This window comes from Ammospiza nelsoni, chromosome 6 (assembly GCF_027579445.1).
Source record: "Ammospiza nelsoni isolate bAmmNel1 chromosome 6, bAmmNel1.pri, whole genome shotgun sequence".
Classification (NCBI taxonomy): Eukaryota; Metazoa; Chordata; class Aves; order Passeriformes; family Passerellidae; genus Ammospiza; species Ammospiza nelsoni.
The window spans coordinates 21,251,598-21,264,360 of NC_080638.1; the positions used below are offsets into that span (position 1 = coordinate 21,251,598).

The 12,763-nt window shown below is 38.3% G+C and overlaps 1 protein-coding gene across 1 annotated transcript in view; it reads right to left on the reverse strand.

The window, feature by feature from the left end:
* Positions 1-1,169: 1,169 nt before the first annotated feature.
* Positions 1,170-12,763, reverse strand: part of SLC1A2 (solute carrier family 1 member 2) — an 85,696-nt gene continuing 74,102 nt past the window's right edge. The window contains exon 11 of the mRNA XM_059473814.1: positions 1,170-10,291. Within this exon, the coding sequence (XP_059329797.1) occupies positions 10,217-10,291 (75 nt within the window). The 3' untranslated portion in view covers positions 1,170-10,216. The remainder of the gene's footprint in view (positions 10,292-12,763) is intronic.

A 12,763-nucleotide genomic window follows, 5' to 3' on the forward strand; every position in this document is an offset into this window, starting at 1 on the left:
GCTTCATATAATTGCAGTACTGGTTCCTGCGAGGGTTGGTTATTTTAAGTCATTTTGCAGAAACATTGCTTTGAAAAAAGCAACGTACATAGGTTGGTGTCAAGCCTTTAATTTTAAACTTTCATTCTGCTGTGTAACAGAAGAGCAGACAGATTCCTTTTATGGAAGGAATTTGAACGTACACAGTGCACATGAAGTATGTCAGGGATGGGCATCCTGGAAAAACTTGAAACAGGAATTTTACATTAACAAAATGCATTTATTAACAACACTTGTTGATGAGGCCAGATCAGGACATTTTTGCTGTGGTATCAAAATGGCAGCAGATAGATTTACTTTTTCAGTGAATCGGATTTATTTTTTGCCCAAAGATTCTCCCAGCACCACATCAGGTCTTAGTTCGTTACTGACTCAGAGGGCAGACTGCCAGCTGAGGCACTGCCAAAGCCACTTCCTGCCATGCCTGGATTTCTTTGGAAATTTCTCAAGTGGATGATTAAGAAGAAGAAAGGCCAGGGCTGTGCAGACTGTGAGTGCTCGCGGCCGAGGTTTCGGCTGTGCCTTTATCACACACCGGTAGCTGTGCTATTTCCGCAGCGCCTGCTATTCCGAGCGTGCAGCAACCTTGGAGCTTTCTCTCCGTACTTGGCAACTGCCACTCCACTGGGCCACGGTTCGCTCCATGAGATCTCTTCATTTATGTGTTAAATACTGTTGATTTCTTTATAAAGAACACCAGAAGTTCCGCTACAGGCTTTGTTTATTATTTTTTTAGAAAGGCTATGAATAAAAGATTTATTTTTTAGCAGCCAGGGGAGGGAAGTAGGTTTCTAAAGCAACTGCAGCCATTGATTTGTGTCCTCCTACTCTTCTAACGTCTTTTCACTTCTCTTCTTGCCAAGAATGAAGTTAGTGAATCCTGGCCTTTGTGGAAACTGAGCACATTTGCAGCCAGCATCCTGGAATATTTGGAGGATAAAGTGAGGGGTGAGATTTCTAACTCTTTGGCAAAGTCAGGTCCATCTTCTACCCTGCATGTAGTTTTCAGAACAGGCAGCTTCTCTCATCAGATTGCTTCATCTAAATGAAAAGCATTTTCATTTAGAAAATGCTAAAACTCCTAAAGCATTCCCATATTAAGCCCAGGATGAAATGAAAAGTCACAGATGTAAGCTGTGAAAATTATGAATCAACATTTATTGATGATATGTACATAAGAGGTACAACACTTAGTGAAATATTATATTCATGACTATTTCCAGTATAGAAAGAATGTCTAGTTTGTTTTATACATGAAAGTTACAGAAATCAGTTCACTCTGTAAGAAAGCATTAAAAGCAAATGACTAACAATCCTTGTAAAGAGGAAAGGATCTGAACTACAAAAATAGAATCAGTCTACAGGGCATTCCAACTACAATATACAAGAACAGAGCCCAGGGTTGGGAGAAATTTTACCATCTGCATTTATTAGTTTCTAAACAAATTGTGCTATAGATACTGTACAGTATATAATTTCAAAATCTCAGGAACTTTCTGAGTGTAAAGACCAACCTTATCCCTCTTCTTTTTAATCCTTTTTACAATAGAACATCGCAAAACATTCCAGTTCATGCCTGGTCACCTTAAAGAAGGGGCAAAGGAGGATGAGCAGGCAGCACAGAATACTCCAGTGCGCAATTCATCCTGAAGCATCATAATGGGACTCACCAAGCAAGATAGTTTCTGTGCTTTGGGGCCTAATTTTTATTTCTTTCTGCCTAGAGGGGATGATTCTATTTATAAGCCCCAGGTCCAGAGTACCTAGGAATGAATCAGCTTCTTGTTGCTGCAGGGTTCTATTTTCTCATAGATCTGAACCATAGCTCTGATATCAGAAGATTTTTGCCACTGACTGTATAGTTGATCTGTCTGTTTTTATGATGAGACATACTTTTGTAAATAACAGGCCTGTACAACAACCACAGTAGCTTTAGATGTATTTAATTTTGCGTTTATTTTCCAATAAATGCTAATATCCCTTTTTAGCAACGAAAGAAACAGCCCCATTGCCCATGAGTGTATTCATCTCTCTCAGAGACTGTTCCTGCTAGTGGGATGAAGCAGAGGTTCCTACTGGGACTCTCAGGCACTCTGGAGAGAACTGGCAGCCCCTTGCTCCTGCAGGCTTGCCCAGCCCCAGCTGTGGGACTGCACTGCTTTCCTGGCATCTGTGCCCAAGGAGGGACTGGAAGTGCCTCAGGGGGATCCTGGATGCTGTGGGGTGACTAAGGGCTGATGGTGCACAAAGCCAAAGGCAGCCCGGACAGCCAGCAGGAATGCAGCTAGATGGACTTCCCCTGATTCACTGTGCCAATTTAAACAGTGGCTTACTAAGCTTCCGGTGAGAAAGAGTCCAAACATTTGAAGCAAACAAGAAGAAAATAAAACAGAAACTTATCATTCCAGGTGAACATTGATTTTTTATGTCCTAACAAGTGTATTCACCAGGCAGCAAATCTATGCTGGGATCACTTTCACTCACTGCCAGGGAACTACACACATGCAGCTTCTAACACACACCATACTGCTTAGATATTGAAAACTAAAATTAACATATTTACAATGAGCTGGCTGCATACATGATTCTGAATGTTATTAAAACTGGGTACGCCATAAAAGACAGATAAAGTAGTTACTAAGCTGTGGAATCTAATCAGTTGAACGGTCAAAAAGAAACAAACCCAGATACAAATGAAAAACAGAAAGTCGAACAAAATTTTAAAACACAGTCTAATTTTCTACTATGGCTCAACACACAGAAACCAATTAAATTAATTTAAAGCACAGCTACACATACTGTATACACCATTTCACTGAAATTACGTATCGATAGCTACATTATCTACACTAAGTGCAGAGAGGCACTGGACATCATGCTTCAACAAAATGTCAAAACTGGTATCAATAAGGTTTTACAGCTATTAGTAACTCAGCACTATTCTACCTGCAATTCCTATTAAGTTAATACCTGTTACATCTGATTTAAAAATACAATATAGATCAAAATACAAGGGTATATCAACACACTTCCTACATATATATCTACTAGAAACGTAGGCTCCAAAACCTCAGCAGAATAACATGGCCCCACAGATTTCTGAATAGCTGAAGAGATACCCAGTATCAGTCACACTGGGACAGCAGTCCTTCCTCTTCCATGTTTTCTTTGTTTTGAATTATAGTCAAAGAGCTAGTAGGCCAGAGAAGATTTTTTATTGTTTGTTATATAGTTGTTATGAATATTTATATTATTTCATTTGTATTCCTCTAGAAACAGTTCTTTATTAATTGAGTTGAAATTGTTATAGCCACGACCTTAATGGCAACAGGTATTTGCCTAATGGGAAGAAATTACCAAAATGAGAAGTAACTGTCATTTGGGTTGAAAAATATAGTGGTTATTCTCTTAAAAATACTTAAGAACACAGGAGGTATTTCTATGGATGCTACCCAGTTACATTGGTCCCATGGTGGTTCTGTTGGTCCTTTTTCAAGAAGGCAAAATTAGGTGGCAAAATCCTGAACTTTTTCCACAGGCTGAACTCACACACACTGTATTGTAGCAAGATGGATGGGGCCTGACAACATATTTTTTTGCCTACCCAGATCTATTTTGTATAAACTGTGTTCTGAGCAACCTGTTATACATTAACAGGTCCTAAGGAAGAACCGCAGGACTTGGCAAAGGTAACATCAGGAAAAATTATAAAAGTGAGGGACGATTGCCCAAGACAGTCAATCTAGAAGATTGCTCAGATTATTATAGTATTGTTCCATGATGAACTGCAGCATTTAAGGACATCTTGAAATTCCTATTTGCTTCTTGCATTTTGTGCTTTGTCTATAATTCATCACCAAACATAGCACAAAAATATTTCATTGATCCTAAATGTCATAAGAAAACTGATTTTGTTCTAAGGTATAGATCACCTTTAAAGGATTATTTCCCTACCTAATATGATCCCATACAAAACATTATAAGAAAATATTTGTGTGTCTGTAAATCACAGATACTAGGTAATTTAATTCAGTCTACACTGTAGTTTCCAGAGAACAAGTACAAACTCCTAAAACCTGTATTATTCTTAACTAAATCAGTGTTGAGCACACAATATTTAACACTATAAATACATATTCAGCTTCTTCTGATGCATTCTACAAGCAAGAGCCCATACTGGATTATAGGAAATAAGATATATTTAAGAAAGGAGCAGGATATATTGGATGGAAGTGTATGCAGTTGTCTTTAAGTAGGAAGGACAACCTGTAGTACACAAGAACTCACAAGTCCATACAAAACGCCAACATGGAAATGCTATAATCTACAATACTGACTGCAAAATCAATATGCAAGCACAGTTTGCTTACAGTCTTTGAAAAACTGTAGAAAAATGAATGGAATAGAATGATACAAAAATTCCAGCAGACTACACTATTTATGTACAAAGCAATATACAAGTACAAGACAATCCAGGCTGTGTGATGCTGCCTATGACAGCTTCCCTTTGTGCAATGGCGTGTGCCACAGAGCATCACTAAAAACAGTTGCAGGACTCCTGAATGGTGAGTAGAAGACTAGAAGGATTGGATGATCTAGCATTGATCAGCATTGGCTCTGCAGCAGGATGGAGTTAGAAGTGAAAGGAGATCAAAGGTTGGGTTAAGTGAGAAACCTCACAAGTCTTCTTGTCTCCCCAAATTTTGCATTAGGCAGTCGGTTATTTCCATCCTGGACTAGTAGACATACTCAGTGGCTCAGTCATGTGCTCTAGGCTTTTCCAATGTTTGTAACCTGGCTTTTTTGTAAGACTCCTAGTTGCAACTGCATAACCACTTTATCTGTTAGATGTGAATCCACCATTAGTGGGGAGTCACTGGGTTTCCCCTGAACAGGAGACAATGTCTCTGGGATGGTGGGCACCTGTGAGGGACAGTTCCTTGGAATCTTGTGCCAGGGAGGCCAATCAAAAGAGAAGTAAGAGAATTACCAGGACCTGGACATCAGCAGCAGTTTGACTCCTTCATAGCAGCAGATTTCCACTGAGCACAAAGTATGACCAGAAGGAAAACCGAGGGAGGCCCCCACTGCAGAGGCTGCAGCAGGCACGGCTGCTGCTGGAGGCTTCCCCAGGGGTCCTGCCTGGCTCTGTGCGTTGTCTGGGGGCAGACACTGACTTGGTGCCCACGGGGAAGGAAGACTGATGACTTTGGAAGGAATGTGCACCAAATACATTGCTTCAGGAAAATCACAAGCAAGAGCACGACATTTCCAAAAACAGCATGGCAAAGCTGAACAAGTAATTTACAGCTCAACTGCCTTCTTTGACACTTCACTACTGTATATCCTTTGTTTGTTCTTTTTACTACTCGAAACTACACTCTCTGTACCATTCTTCAGGCAAAGGAAACTGGGTAAATACTTTCCCTTCAAAGTCACCAATATTATTGGAGAGAAGAAAATAACTCATCTTTCCAAGAATGCTTTCTGCTGGGAACAGGTGCTTCTACATAATTTTATATGGTGAATTATAGCTGAGGTGAACTGTCTCAATGGACTACACACCTATCATAATGGCTAATATGAAAAATATCTTAATTGTGGCCTTAAAAGTCACAGTAATAAAACCGAGATAGTCTTCAGGCTCATAACAGAATAATATTACAGTACATTTTTATAAAGTGCCCTTATTTATCCTTCTGTAAATTAATTCAAATGCAGCAATCAAAAGAGCTGAATGGAAATCAAAGAGATAAGAAACAGTTACACCTTTATGTGTCCACAAAAGGATTCTTCTGAGCCCAGTACTAAAGCTCAGAGCCTTTTTAAAGATAGAAAGAGAAGTGAATGTTAGAGGGAGGTTTATTATTGCCTATAGTTATGGGGATTTGTGCAACTGCTCCTGTGTTGCTACAACAAGGCTGCAATAACAGAAATGAATGCAAGGAAGCAAAGAAAATTGAGGCAAGTCACCAGAATGAATTTGTTCACATGCTGATGCCTCAGCTTCTCAGATGAACAGTCTACTCTTCTGTGTGTCTACTGCCAGAAAACTAGTGGCCCTGGGAGTGATGGAAAACAAATTAGAAATCTATATTACTCCTACTTTTAAAAGTGGCATAAGGTCTAGAATTCCATGTGCTTTGAAAAAGAAATGGAGATCATCTATATCTCAGAAAAAAACAAGGGAAAAATCTGTAATGAGAGTGATCCTTATTTTTGTGCGGAGTTTAAATTCAGTGCTGGACTTGTAGCACTGAAACAATTAAGTATAAAAGAAGTATCTTGGCAGAAATCTTTTCCATGTGAGAATCAACTTCATTATAAATAACAGACAAAGACTATTGCCTAGGATGGGATTGTGAAATGTCTTATAACTTAACAGAGTCAGGAAGAGACTTGATTTTTTTCCTGGAACATTGTGACTCCCACAGATTTCAGTGGGGCTTTCACATAGTCAAAGCATTGCAGGCACAGTTTTTACTACTGCATACAGTTTTTCAAAGACATCATAAGTTTCTTACCAATTCAAATAGAAAAAACCACATTTTTTAATAGGGACCAAGTGGCTTTTGTCCTACATGTTTGAAGAATCTTTGTGTGTAAGACCCACACACATTTCTTAAAAGGCTGGTGCAGCAATGAAGAAACAATTTAAGTGGCAAAGTGCTCCACCTCTTCTGCTGTTCTAACATACAGTCTGCTTTACTTTCAGTGAACAGATACTATAAGAATACTGACCCAGCTTCAGCAGCAAATGCACGAAGCAAATGTGCAAGCATGTATGTAATTTTGTATGCAATGAACTGAGTCTTTGCCTGGTGTTCCATGTGCCAATGTGCTGCCAGCAATCTAAAGGCCAAAGGATATCACAGTTGCACAGACAAAGGTGGAGGGAACTGACAGAGCAGCAGAAAACAATGTTAATATAAACTACACAGAAACAAAATGATTTTTCACTGAGCTTTTTCCTTAACTTTGCCACCCCAGCACTGCGAGCAGATACAAAAAATTTGCCAGATGCAAATTAATGCACTGAGACTCCTAGTGAAAGCAAAAGGAGGCTGGCCAGTAACCAGCACTGCCTGCTGAAATGTGAACCTTGGATTAGCTGAAGTGGATGGTCCCTGGGTCATTTTCTGTTTATTTAGTTAAGTAGCAACCCGGCCTCGTGGAATGAGCAAATCGAGAAATGAAAGCCAAGAGTGAGTTACATTTTCCCACATAAATGGAAAGCTTTTGGATGATTTAATACAGTGCTGCACTGGAGTAACACTATATTAAATATTCAGTCAGGCTACAAGCAGAGGAATATACGAAACCCAACATTTCTCCTTCTCCCACATCCACATTTAAATAGAGAAATACCGTCATAATTATATTTTGAAAAATCCCTGAGTTACTGTATCTACAGAATTACCACTTTAAAATCACAGTCTGCTATTCTAATCCTATCAAAAGATCCAAATTTATCCTCCCATTTGTGGGTGGGGTTTCTCTAGCACTTCCTTCCCTAGTCTCCATCCAAAGAAGCACTCTTCAAAGGGCATTACATCCCAAGTGGATAACTGTAAGCATATTCTAAGTGTTTCTCAATATGTAATTTTGTGGAGCTGCCTGGTCACATGTTGCTGACATTCCTATTTGTTTCCAACTGCTAAACAGTTTCAAATGACAGTTAAAAGTATATGGACCAATTTTCTAAAGCTACTTTCAATGCAAGCAATCAGTGTGGCTGCTCCTAAGAAACTGCTGTGGTGAAGAGGACAAAAAAATCATCTATTAATGGGTGAGCTGTGCCATGAAACAGCTCAAGAATGCTAGACATAAAGTGGGGTAAATGGTGTGTGCTCATTCTTGGATATAACTGCCCCTCAAGAGACAGCAAATTTCACTTGATGAAAGCTAGGACCCTCAGAGTAGGGAACATTTTACAGTACCTAGACACCATCCCAGGCACATTTCAGGCCCATAACCCAGGGAATGCTACTTGGGAAGCAATAGCTAGACAGAGGTTAACGCTGGGTATGCTAATAGCAATGACTGAAGAAAAGAGAATACAACTGGCCTGCCACTTCTCTGAGAAATCTACAATTCCATCCTTCACCAAAAAAAAAAAAAAAAAAATTAAATCCTCAAGATCCTTCAGGAGGCCTTTGGGAAAGGCCTCCCCCTCTAATACATGTTAGAGGTCTACAGAATTCACAGTGGTTCAATATTGGTTAAATTTTATAGGCCATTTTGCTTAGGATTTGCTTGGCCACGGCATTCAAGTGATGACAAAAATACAGTGGTAAGAAAACTATTCCACGATAAATGCTTAAATGAGGGGTACTCTGACAGTGGACTTGATCTTGCGCATCATTAATGATGCAAGTAGCCTTGGCTGGCTTAGGTCCATATGCAGTTTCAGAGATATTTATATGAATGCAGATGAACAAAAGCAGATTATTTTTTTACTTTAATAGCTTCTACAGAGCCAAATAACACTCTACAGTTAAACACATTATTCCCCTTTAAACCCATGACTAGTCTGAGCATAGACACTAAATGGCCTCTTTCCATAAATGTTTGAACTCTGTTTCTTGCCATTTTTAAGTTCACCATATGCTCATATTATGATTCATTCTGAAAACTTCTGAGAGCTCCCCCCAAAATTGCACAAAGCTTGTTCTGTGAGAAGAACCATCCAAGACCACGTGGCTCAGCTTTGCTATGGAACATTGCTAACAGTATAATGGTATACACCAGTAACTTAAAATTGCTAAGTATTAACAAGCACCTTTAAAATAATTTCACAAGGTGTTTATTCTCACTGTAATTTCTTCTGACAGGTTGAGTCAGATATAGTATGTTGATCAAACACTGTCTCATTAATTCAGATGCCACGCGCTCAAAGAAACATTTCTGTGACATTAGGGAGTTATATACTTATTACTCTGCAAAAGAGACAGAGATGTAATTCAACATACTGGCCTAAATCCTGAAATTCTGGTTTCATTTTCATTCAGTCCTAACCCTGGACAAATTCTCTTAACTTTATATGGAATTTGGTTTAGCAATGAATTCAGGATTTAGCCACTCTATGAAACATGATGTACTTGAAAGATGGCTTTCACTTCATAGCAAATGCTACTGATGATCATATTCAAAAATTCTGTAAGAATAATGGACTCAGAAGTTGTTTGCAGCTCATTATCAAGTACCCAATCATGACATCCATAACCAATCTTAGTAGTACCTTACTTCCCACGCATGGGGGAAACTCCTCTGACATCAGTGGAGCAGGGTGAATAGTAAGGTACCACCTACTTTGATTAAAAATGGCACAACTGAGTCCATGGTTTTCTGTATTTTGCACATCAGTCATAAATTTTAGTGAAGGAACTACTACCCCTGTAATTACACTGCCTTGTATTGTAGGGTGCATTGTGGTCACAAAGCAGCACAGCCCCAGCATAAAAGAAAGGCTGCACCTGCCCTGGGACATCTGATAAGAACATACCACATGCACATACAAATTGAAGGTCTTCTCTTGATGTTAAGTTTTAGTTGTACTGATCTAACGAAGTGTCTGGGACAATTTATTGACTTCTATGCATTACTCCTGCCCCCGGATCTAACCTCAGTTTAAAGTACAACTAGGCACAAAAGTACAGTGCTTGTTATTATCAAAACAAATGGAAATCTTTAGGGATGTTTCCAAAAGGTATTTTAGCCATACAGTGATAAACAGATCAGGTATGCCACAAGAGTCACCAAAAGACTTGAAGGCTTACGTGGTGTTATGTTTCTCTTGTATGTATCTGTGACCCTGAGTCCCTGTAGTGAACTGTACTGGCACTTTGATCTTCCCATTTTGCAGCATTTACATTCTCTGTGTCTTGAATGAAAGGGGAAGTGGGTGAGAGCTCATTGCACTGCATGGAGCATTCTCCAGGTGCATCATCCAAACAGTAACACAAGGGAGACAGACGGCTATGGATCATTGCTTGGCAAAGACACTACAATGACTTGATGGGATCTTTGCTAAGTTTCAGTTACAAAATTAAGCAGAAACTGTAATGTTAAATAGGAAAAAAAAAAAAAAAACAAACAGAAATCTTCTTAATCATGGTATCTTCTGCCGCAAGATAGCTTCAGGACTTATTAAGGATGCAGCTAGGAATCTCTTCACTTAGTTTTCCCGTTTCCAAGGCTCTTCTTCAACAACATTGAAGTCTGCAGATTTGCCATTGGTTGCCAGTGTTACCTGCAAGCAATTATCATCAACAAGCAACTTAAAGGCCAAGGCACTTTGACAAGAAAAGTAGTGAGTTTTATATGGAAGATTATGATATTTACAGGAATTACATACACTGTCACTTATTATATAAGTAAAAGGTATTTATTCAGAATTCACAACACTCTCAAATAGTGAGACTCCTGTTCATTTATTTATTATAATGACTAGAAAACATCAGTAGTAGAAAACTGTTCCACATTTTCTGAACCTTCACTGCAGTTTTGTTTTTTTTTAAATCAGTATGTCAGATTCTACCCCTTCTGTCTCTTGTGGATTTCTCTGGATAATGTCAAAAGCAGATTTTTTTCTTTAATATAGAAAATAGTGTTTTTTCAGTGGAATTCCTTAGCAAAGCTGCATACCTGATGCAACATGAAAAATATGCAAGGCCAGAATAATCATAGATGTGCATCTATACAAACTCACCTACAATTACACCACCTTTAAAGAAATGGAAGAAAAGACATGTTGTGAAAGTTTTGTTCATCATACCACTGTAACAATGTAGTGAATGATTTTGACTACAGTCCAATTAAAAATTCATAGTAATGCTAAACTGGTCTCACATGATGTGCAGCAAAACCTCACTCTTTCCTGTAAAGATATATGCTGGAATTTTTAGGCTCTAAGTATGGTAAAAGACCTATAGAGATCTACCAACTCACAGTGAACACTGGACAAGGTGTTCCATTCCAGAGACCAGTATAAATGAACCTTTGTTTTAAGAAAGAATCTCTAGCCAAATAACTTTAAAAAATCAAAAACCCAAAAAGATAAAATGTCAATTTCAACAAAAGTGATGTAGATCTTGATAAAGCGAGAGAATCTTTCATTTAATTCTAAATGGATGGCTTACTTTTTCCTAACTTACCTTGTAAGTTAACATCTTCAGCTTCAAATGAAAACTTAAAGACAGAGCTGAAATTCCCCATGCTGGATAAGCAGGATGCATGGAAGCATTGGGACATGGAAACATGACAAAATGCACTGATTTTTGAAACAAAGTCAAGCTTTTTCTTAGATAATTGGAAGGGGAAAACATGCAAGTACAGGAATTACCAGCTTATTCAGAAATGAAAATCACACAGAGTCACGTGAAATATGATAATAAAAAAATACAAAAATATCATGCAATAGCAACCACTCTAAACCCCATACAAAGGTAAACTACTTATTAATTATGTACATTGACCATGCAAAATTATAAACTACTAGTGTTATACATGGAATATATTACAGAAAGTAAATAGGGCATGCTAGTAGATTAGCTTTTCCATATCCTGACCAGAGTTGCAGTAAGCTTTTCAACCCACCAGCGCATTGGACAGGACGAAGAGATGGCTTTTCAAATTTAACAGCTGGCTGTTTCAAAGCCCCAGATCCTACTCTCTGATGCCTTTGCAAGTCTAACACTTGGGAGTTGTAGACCACTTCAACATGATCCAAATGCTTTGCAAGCGCCAGCATATATTCATAGCTCATCAATTAGGTCACAACAACACATCCTTTTGGCAGCTTGCAGACAGAAAAGAGAAGTGACCTGCTCAAAGTCAGTCTTGTACTCAATCCAGTAAAGCCTGGCTCTTTTCACGAGACTGAGACTGTAAGCAGAGCAAACCTAAAACAATTAAAAAGAACAAACATTTCTCGCTCATAAATCACTGGTCCCAAACTTGAATTAAAGGGTGTGCTTAGGATGACATACAGCACCATTAATCCATGGCTTTGAGGCAATCTGTTGCCTCAGTTGAGGGAAATGATATGTGAAACTGAAGGAGAAAAAAAGTGCAGCAAGTACTGATTTCAGCAACAGGCTACTACTTTTTAACTTGACTTGGATTTGTCTGCAAATCTGAGAAACTGGGAGCAGACAAAACTATCAGTATTCAGTTCTGTAAACATAATCTTAAATCCAGCATTGTCTATTTAACTTAACAGTTTTAAAAAATTCCAAAAGAAGTTATCTAAAAAGTGTGTGTGTGCACATGCTCTTTCTTTCCAGAGTGTTTCTTTTTTTCTTCCAATTTTATTCCCTTGTGTCCTTGCCTTTTTTGAGAAATATAAATTAATGACAATTCTCAATTTTGTGTAAGCATGTATTCTCTTTCCATTTCCGATCTTATGTTTTAAATTTTCTAAATGGAAAAAGAGTGGATCTGAAGAGAAGGGGAGAGTCATATCAGAAAAAATGATGGTTTAAAAAAAACCCACTTCATTGAAACCTTGGAAAATTCAGGGAAAAATTAAAGATAAGATGAATGCTGTTTGTTTGTTTTTTTCCTGAATTCAATATTAATTTTTCCCCCGAAAATTCAGGTTTGGCCTGCATTCTCAGGAAGTAAGCATTAAGAAAAAAAAAATCATTCTAAACATTATCAGCCAGGCTAGAGACAAGTGAAAATGACAGTATAGGATTATATTTCCAATAGAAATGGTGAT